A 9,374-nucleotide genomic window follows, 5' to 3' on the forward strand; every position below is an offset into this window, starting at 1 on the left:
TATTGAGTCTAGCTAGGTTTTCTATTGTTTCGGTTTAGGTGTACAATTTATAGAGAAGGCAAGGAATGTACAAATTTTTGAAACTGTGAGTTGTGCAAGTTTTATCATGGTAACGTATCTTTTTTGTTTTTGTTGTTATGTCCAAAATTTTTGAAACAGTCAAACATTAAAGAAGCCAGTCAGAAGATTCAGTACTTTCTTTCTCTTCCTAGTACTTCTAATTTTCCAAAGTTGAGAACCCCTCTCTGTTCACGTGTTTGACTCAAGCACGGTACGAAAAGAAATAGACCCTACGTACTGAGCCGCGTGTGAGGGTGGCCTCCTCCTGTGTTAGCTTAGATCAAGCAGGGAAGCTGATAACCAGACGTGTGGTCAGGTATCCCTAATAAGGCTGGTGCTGGCAGCTGCTCCTGAAGCCCGTGGTCCTTGACCATCCGATTGTGCGGCTGCAAAGCTTCGTGACGTGGCGTCGCCCAGTGTGTTCCCGTGACTCACCTCTTTGTCTCTGTGCACAGAAATGAAGCAGATGAACCTCACCACGGGGAAGCAGCGCTTAATAAAAAGAGCCCCCTTTTCCATCAGTGCTTTCAGGTATTGTGGGGGGAATGGGCTGCAAAAAGTGGGCTGTCTCTCTCTCTCCTCTTCTTTAACGTTTGGCAGAGAAATAAGTAGACGGAGAATGTTTTGGTGGGTTATTTAATGATCTTAATATTAATCTTTACTGAATTTCACATTTGTTGATGCACGAGCCGTACTGTTATTTTCGACTGGCATTTCCTTTCCTGTCGTCCTTTTCATTTCCCTTAGATAGATGTATTTTTCAATTCTTTAGAGCAGTTTGAGCAGTAGTTTAAAAAATGCCTAATGATCTCTACTATAAATCCTTAAAATAACCTACCAAGGTAAGCTCAAATTAGCTTGGAAAGACTCTCCTGGAACCATCCAATTATTTGGGTTGTAAATCCTGAGTAATTACCCACTTTGTCTTCACCTCCACTGAGCCCCACTGGGCAGCTCCTGGAGGTAATTTCAGATCTGCAGTGACTAAAGGGGGCCTGGGGAGACAGGAGTGCGTGGGACGGTGGCCCAGCTGCCTGCTGTCCTATCCTGAAAAGCTATGAATGCCTTGTTGTGGTTTAGTCACCAAGTCATGTCCCACTCTGCGACCCCGTGGGTTGTAGCCCCACCAGACTCTTCTGTCCACGGGGATTCTCCAGGCAAGAATACTGCACTTGGTTTCCATTTCCTCCTTCAGGGGATCTTCCTGACCCAGGGATCGAACCCACATCTCCTGCATTGGCAGGCAGATTCTTTACCACTGAGCCACCAGGGAAGCCCTGCTATAAATGCCACAAGAGAAACAAGAGAATAAATAGGTGTTATTCACATGAGTAAAGTTGAAGGGAAAAACTTTAGGGCGTGTCTCCTATTATTGGGAATGATTCCTCAATCAAGTCTTGAGATTCCTGTTGTTCAAAGAATTTAAAATGAAACAAACAAAAAATGCTGTTTAATAGCATGTGATTTGTAGGAGATGCCCATTTGCTTCTTCCAAGGAGATGTTTTGAAAGGATTAAAGAAAATAGTTTTTGAAGTTTCTCTTCTTGGGACTTTGGTCATATATTTTAGGATCATGATTTATAAGTTATGCAAGTACTTGTATAATGAATGCTCTAGGAAGGGAGAGAACTTTACTTCCTTACTAGCTACATTATATCCTCATTCTTAAGTACAAGGAATTTAAGAAAGGAATTGCTTATCTTCAGAAGGTATGTAATCTGAGAGAAAAATGAGACACGATAATGAAAAATGTTATAGTAATTGTATGTCACTATATCTGGTGTCCTTTTGTGGGGAGAGGCATGTAATGCAAGGCACTTTGTTCGCTCACAGACCATAGCAGCCATAGCACAAAGACAGGAGATGGGGGGAAATAACCAGAACGGAGTCCAAGACGCAGGATAATAAAAGGAAGAATGGTTAGGCAGGATACAGACGAGCAATGACGACCAAGAGGTGTTGATACACAAATGCTTGTGTATTGCGGGAATACACCGAGTGCTTATGACATGCAGAGTGAATAGCACATTGCCTGTTGGCAAGAAATTTGCAATTAACCAAGGCTGTAAATATTCAACAAATAAGCAAACAAAAATGTTTCACATAGCTGAAAGACACTTCTGTCGTTGCTTAGTCACCAAGTTGTGCCTGACTGTTTGCAGTCCCATGGATTGGAGCCTGCTAGGCTCCTCTGTCCATGGGATTCTCTAGGCAAGAGTATTGCAGTGGGCTGCCATTTCCTTCTCCAGGGGATCTTCCCAACCCAGGAATCGAAGCCAGGTCTCCTGCATTGCAGGCAGATTCTTTACCACTGAGCCACCTGGGAAGCAAAAAAGATACTTCAGGCAAAGTGAAAAAAACAAACAATAAAGAAAACCTGGGAAAGGTATTGTTACGTGGTATCACAATCTCTGGAGTATATGAAGTACTTTGAAGAATCTCTAAGTAGAAAACCAATAGCCCCTTAGAAGAATAAGAAAAGAATTTGTGCAGTTCATGCAGCCTCACTTATAAAAAAGAGAAATACAAATTATACCAGGTTATTTCTTACTATCAGATGGACAGAAATTCCAGAGTCTGGTAACACACCTCTTCGGAGAGGTTGTGGACAAGTAGGCATTCTCTACGTTTCTGCTGGGAATGTCAATGACTGTAGCCTTCGAGGAGGGCCTCTGGAAAGTTTCTGTTAAAGTCAGGAATAAATATATTCTTTGACCCAGAAATGCCATTCCGAAAATGTTATCTTAAAAGTTGACAAGCGGCCATGGACAATGACAAGTGGACAGACTTGTTCTCTAGCATCCTTAATGGCAGCAAGAGTTGGAAACAGCCAAATGTCATCCGCAGGGAACCTGTGGTCAACAGGAGGGGGTGTGTCCATGCACTGGGGTACCTGCGTCAGTAGAATGCACGCCTTCATCCTCCAGTGTCCAGAGTGTCTGCGTGTGCCAGGCTGTGTGCTGGGGAGTTCTCTCCATGATACAGAAGGCTCTCTGAGAATATAGTGAAAAACATAGAGCAGCTACAAAAGACACAGGAATATGCTGCCATTCCTGTGTGCAAAACAAACAGACAAAAAACCCCATAGGTTTGTGTTAACCTAAAGTTCTAGAATACCCAAGAGACTGAAAGCAGTGATTACTTGGCGTGGAGGCAAGAGGTGAGAACCAGACCGGGGACTGGAGAGGGAGGGAAGCCATCCACCACTCACTCTCTTACACCTTTATTGTCCAGTCGCTGAGTCACGTCCGACTCTTTGCGACACCATGGACTGCAGCACGCCAGGCTTTCCTGTCCTTCACTGTCTCCCTGAGTTTGCTCAAACTCTTGTCCCCATCTTTAAATCATGATTGTGTGATGTCCCCAAAGGTAAAACAAGTTAAAAAAATAAGTTAAAGACAGGCTAGAAGTTGATACATTTCTTCCACAACTTCCAGTCACCAGACGGGATTCATGTATCAGTTACAGCCTTCTGCCATCAAGCTCCCCAAGGTCATTGTCTTTTTCTGTGTTCACATCCAGTGGCTTAAACGTGGTAGATGACTTTGCCAGCTTCTGCTTTGGGTGAATTAATTAGGACCGTGCAGGGGCCTAGTGGACAATAAAGAGAGAAAGGTTTAGATTTGAGTTAATAATAGATCTTGAAGGACATTGAACATGTAGCTGAGGGTTCTGAGTGGTATTTAATAGACACTAAATCTGTTAAAGGAGTTTTATTTTAATCAAGAAGTTGATTTTCTTCTCGGAAATTACTTTTCTTCACCTAAAGTCTTCCTACCTTTAAAAGAAACTCTGGCAAATACAGGAAAACAAGATCGAAATAATATCGTTTTTGAAGTTTCCCATCAGATATCTCAACGCAGCCCCTAAAAAAGTTGCACACAAGCCAATATTCAGTAAGTGTTTTAAAATAAAGAAACCAAGGACGACACTGTACTGCTTTTGTCACATGATAATTCAGCTTGGGAGAAAATGTCTGAGTCGTTGACCGTGATTATAATCGGCTTCTAAAATGTTGTTTTGTCTTTTCTGCTCCAAGTTACATCTGTGAGAACGAGGCCATCCCCATGCCGCCACACTGGGAGAACGTGAACACCGAGCTGCCCTACCAGGTGAGGGCAGCACCCAGTGACCACCCGCCCACCGGAGAGGTGGGGAAGAACCCCGGTAACACAGTGCCATCTTCTCTTTCCAGCTTATTCCGTTGCACAATCAGACACACGAATACAATGAAGTCGCTAGTCTCTTTGGGAAAACAATGGACCGCAACAGAATTAAAAGGATTCAGAGAATTCAAAACCTAGACCTGTGGGAGTTCTTCTGCAGGTGAGACCATTTCCACTCGGAACCCTGCTCCTTGGCCTCTGAGACTTTCTGCAGCCCCAGAGACGGCAAAGCTCAAACGCTCAATGGTGTTCACCGCCAGCGGCACCCCGTGCTCTTCTCCACGTGTTTTGACCTGGTTTCCCAGCCTCTTCCTCATCCCCAGGGACAGCTGCTCTGTAAGCTGCCAACTTCCTGTACAGCAGGGGTCCCCAGCCTCTGTGGTCTAATGCCTGACCCCCTTAGGTGGAGCTGGTACAATAATAATGGAAATAAAGTGCACAATACATGTCGTTCCCTTGAGTCATCCTGAAACCATCCTCCCACCCGTGGTCGGTGGAAGGGTCGTCTTCCACAAAACCGGTCCCTGATGCCTGAAAGGCTGGGGACAGCCGTTCTTAGGCACAGTTGGATAGTTTTTACTGCCTTCATTTGTATACAATACACATTATTATTTTGAGTTATACATCTCTTTCTGCATCATTCTTTTGAAAAATAATGTTGTCTGTAAAAGAGTTATCAGTGTTAATACACGTACACCTATTTCATTATTTTAATTTCCATATCTAAATATGTAATTATTTGTTCAGTTTTTTCTCTTGAGAGGATTTTAGGCCATTTTTAGTATGTTTGTTTTTTTGCTTTTAAGTAAGTCCTACATGGAATATCTTTGTATGTTTTGGAAGAGGTTTGTCCACTGACAAGAGGGTTGAACTGGATGGTTTTATGTCCCTTCCAGCCCGAAGATTCAAAAGTGCAGTTCAACTAACATGTTGCACTCTGGGGATAAAATGATCAAGGCATAGTCCTTGCTCAAGGAATTTCACTGTTTAAAGACTCTGTGAACAGTTATTTATTGTCTGTAGTGTCATTTTTAGGTATCGGTAAAGCTTGACTGGTTTAAGCAATCAGTCATTTTACTGTGATGGGGCATCATCTGGGAGATCTATAGTTTTTTTTTTTTTTTAACTTTTTAAAATTAAAATATTTAATTGAAGTGTAGTTGATTTATAGTGTAGTTTGGGGTATAATTTTTACCCTTGTCTGTTAACTAGTAATTTTTGATGAACCAATTTAGATGTCCCAAGAGCATGTGAGATTATTTTTTCCAGAGCTATTATATGTCCACTTGTGGTAGATGTTAAATTACCGTTTTCTGTTTCACCCATTCTATTGCGCTTCACTCCTTGAAGAATCAGTGATGCCACTTACAGTAGATTTCTGTGTGTTTTGTGTCTGTGCATTGTATTTTTAGGAAAAAGGCTCAGCTCAAGAAAAAAAGAGGCGTGCCTCAGATTAATGAACAAATGCTGTTCCATGGCACCAGCAGTGAGTTCGTGGAGGCGATTTGCATTCACAACTTTGACTGGAGAATCAACGGCATCCACGGTGCTCTCTTTGGCAAAGGTAATCATCCGAACCTAGTTGGAGTGCTAGGAGACAGTCTTCTCTTTGAGAGAGGATTAATGAGATTCAGGGGCTCCAGAGGCTTTAAGTTAAATGTTAGACGCAAAAGTTAAATGCTAGGCTCCTGGCACACCCTCAGAGTTTCCGAGCCGCCAAAAAGCCACTTCCTGCTTGTGCAAGATGGAAGGAAGACTTTTCACATCTCTCCGAGGTCAGATAACCACCCTCCACTGCTGCCCCCAAGTCCCAGCCATTCAGGTGGGACATCATGTCTAGATTTGCTCATTTTTGCATTATGACATTTTGTTTCCACATATGAGTCCTTTCCATGGATAAGTCTGTACACCAAACTGTTTTATGTCAAGTACACAGAGCACTAAAAAATAAATCAGTTAATGTGTACATGGTTACATAGGTCTATTTTTTGTTTGTTTTTTTTTAGAAAATGATAGGTTGGAATGTTGATGAGCTTTAAAGAATAATGGGGGAAATCCTCCCCTTTTGCCTAATGTTGTGGAAGTCTGAGTTCCTTAGTCTTTGCTCACTAGACAAGCACGTTAAGGAGAGAGGGGAGGGGAAACATTAACATTAACATAAACATAAACATTAACATTAAGAGGTGGACCTTAACTTGGTCTTCCCTGGTGGCTCAGTGGTAAAGAATCCGCCTGCATTGCAGGAGACGTAGGCTTGATCCCTGGTCAGAAAGATCCCCTGGAGGAGTGCATGGCTGCCCACTCCAGTATTCTTGCCTGAAGAATCCCATGGGCAGAGGAGCCTGGTGGGCTGCAGTCCACTGGGTTGCAAAGAGTCGGACACGACTGAAGCGACTTAGCCTGTGTGTGAGCTGCATTGCCTGTATGCTGGGTCCTTATTTTGCACCTTCCCTCCAGCAAGAGGGGCTGCGTTAATTTAAAAAATCACGGCTGAAAAGGCCATCCCCTTTATTTAACTGTGTAAGAGGATCAGAAAGGTATTACATAAATCCCACTGGATTTGAGTAATAGGGGACTTTGCAATTCATTTCCAAAGTGTTTTGGGTAAGTGCTCCCTTACTGAGGGCAGCCTCCTAGACCTCCCAGTTTGGAAGAGTCAGATGCTTCATGGAGATTCCTGTTTAGCCAGTAGACCCGTGAGCTTGTTCTTCTGGAACGTTCGGGTGTGAGCTGAATTGCATTCTCTCCGGAAATCTTTTCCTGGATTTCTGGATGTGGGGTTCTATCATTTCCAAAAATATTATTGAACTGTCACCTTGTAAAATAGAAACATGGTTTCTTGGGGTTTGAAATCATCTGTGCAGACCCGTGGTTTCACTGTGCTCCCCAGTGATGGGTGCTTAGATGGGTGGGTAGCAGGTGGGGAAAGGGTGGAAGGAAATAGAAGACGGAGGGAGGTCCCAGCAGTTACAAGGCGGGTCCTGCCACTTGTAATCACAGAAGCCACTTGTGTCTGTCTTACATATTGGATTTATTTATAAGATTTGTTTTTGGCCATACCACATGGCATGTGGGATTTTAGTTCCCCAACCAGGGATCAAACCTGGGACCCCTGCCTTGGATGCTTGGACTCTTAACCACTGGACTGCCAGGGAAGTCCCTGTAATATTCTTTTTGAATACCACTACACAAGTCCAGTAGCTGCATTTTGGTGGGGATGGGGATGGTGTTGGTGGTGGGGACTGGTCTGTACTAACACACACACCCCAGTGGCCATCTGCATCGCAGCTGTCCACAACAGACAGATTTCTGTTCTTTTCTTTAACACCTATAGTTGAGGGAATTCCACGTCTATCTTGGCTCTACGATTCCCTGTGTCTGTCCCCCTAGCCCCAGTAGTTTCGCTTGTGTTTCATACATTCCTTGGAGTAACCTTGGCTCTCCGGGGCCCTTTCTGTCTAAGGAACCTATTTTGCTCGAGACGCTGCTTACTCCAGCCGCTTCTGCAAAGATGACGTAAAGCACGGAAACACGTTCCAGATCCACGGGGTCAGCCTGCCGCAGCGGCATCTGTTCCGAACACACAAATCCATGTTTCTCGCCCGAGTGCTGATTGGAGACTACATAAATGGAGACTCCAAATATATGCGCCCTCCCTCCAAAGACGGCAGCTATGTAAACTTGTATGACAGCTGCGTGGACGACACCTGGAATCCCAGGGTCTTTGTGGTGTTCGACGCCAACCAGATCTACCCCGAGTACCTGATAGACTTTCACTGATTTCACATCCAAGTCTTCGAGGTTGAGGGAGCTATATTCTTTTTCACAGGGAGGTCTGCGCACCGATCATCTAGCCACTCAGTGTTAATGCTCTGATCCCTCTGAAGCAGAAAGAGGCCTCTCTATAAAAAGGCACACTGACTTTACGGTTGGTTTGTTGTTCTGTTTCCGTTTGTCGCTGACGTTTGTTAAAGCGCAATACCACTGCTGTTTAAGGGCGGCGCTCAAAATGGAATCGTCTGAGTCACTCCATCTTTAAGGTTTACATGTGTGTCTTTAGGGTGAATGTTTTCAGTTCAAGTAGACTTAGTCCTGTATATGATCAAAAAAATGTAGACATAAAAGTGTCCCTTGAGAGGAACTGAGACTTTGTAAACAAATTCTGAAATGATCATCCACTGATCTATGTGTTGCTTTGTTAGTCTTCGGGAGGATGGGAGGCAGTTTGAAACCTTGAAGCAGCCTGAGTAACTTGAGAGAAATCAGACACAAAAGAATGGTAGGCAGTGCTGCCAAGCAGGCCAGAAGGAGGATCAAGACAGGGCACCCTCTCCTGATGCCTTTGGGAGAGGCAAAGAGTCACTGCGGGGTGTGACTGGCCTTGCTCACCTCTTCTGCCTCCTGCAGCCCAAATGACTGCAATTAGCAAGCACCTCATCCCCTAGAGCTCCCCAATTCTTATACCCAGACTCCCTGCACAAGGTACTTACTGCATCTTCCAAAGGAAATTTTTTTACAACACATATTCTTGTTCAGTCAGTTGTGTCCAACTCTTTGCGACCCCAAGAACTGCAGGACGCCAGGCTTCCCTGTCCTTCACTGTCTCCCAGAATTTGCTCAAACTCATGTCCATTGAATCAATGATGCCATCCAACCGTCTCATTCTCTCTTTCCCTCTTCTGCCCTCAATCTCTCTCAGCATCAGGGTCTTTTCCAATGAATTGGCTCTTCACATCAGGTGTCCAAAGTATTGGAGCTTCAGCATCAGTCCTTCCAATGAATATTCAGGGTTGATTTCTTTTAGGATTGATTGGCTTGATCTCCTTGCTGTCCAGGGGACTCTCAAGAGTCTTCTCCAGCACCAAGCACATACTTTCCCTTTGTTTCGGGTTCTTACAATGATTACTTCTAAGAGATTTTTAATCCGATCCTCCCCCCACCAAATGCACAGCTATTCAGCTATGATTTATAAAACCCACACTTCTAAATTCCCCATTTTGAATCGTTGCAGAAAGCCTGAGATGCTTGCAACCAATCTGATTTGTTCTTTTGAGTAGCAGTAGACAGTCTGCTCACTGTCTTGAAAAATTAGGTACAATTCATAATCGTGCTCAGTGAAGTTTGTTTACCTGCTCCATCTGCCTGGTT

General features: G+C 43.9%; 1 protein-coding gene across 2 annotated transcripts in view; it reads left to right on the forward strand.

Annotated features, from left to right (window-relative positions):
• PARP11 (poly (ADP-ribose) polymerase family, member 11) overlaps positions 1-8,152 on the forward strand; it is a 30,450-nt gene extending 22,298 nt beyond the window's left edge. For both annotated transcript variants that reach the window (XM_010844996.1, XM_010844997.1), the window contains 5 exons: positions 516-591; positions 4,100-4,172; positions 4,256-4,386; positions 5,639-5,790; positions 7,690-8,152. In XM_010844996.1, coding sequence (XP_010843298.1) covers positions 516-591; positions 4,100-4,172; positions 4,256-4,386; positions 5,639-5,790; positions 7,690-8,006 — 749 coding nt within the window. In that variant the 3' untranslated portion in view covers positions 8,007-8,152. The remainder of the gene's footprint in view (positions 1-515; positions 592-4,099; positions 4,173-4,255; positions 4,387-5,638; positions 5,791-7,689) is intronic.
• Positions 8,153-9,374: the final 1,222 nt, after the last annotated feature.

The sequence above is a fragment of the Bison bison genome, unplaced genomic scaffold (genome assembly GCF_000754665.1).
Source record: "Bison bison bison isolate TAMUID 2011002044 unplaced genomic scaffold, Bison_UMD1.0 scf7180017864213, whole genome shotgun sequence".
Classification (NCBI taxonomy): Eukaryota; Metazoa; Chordata; class Mammalia; order Artiodactyla; family Bovidae; genus Bison; species Bison bison.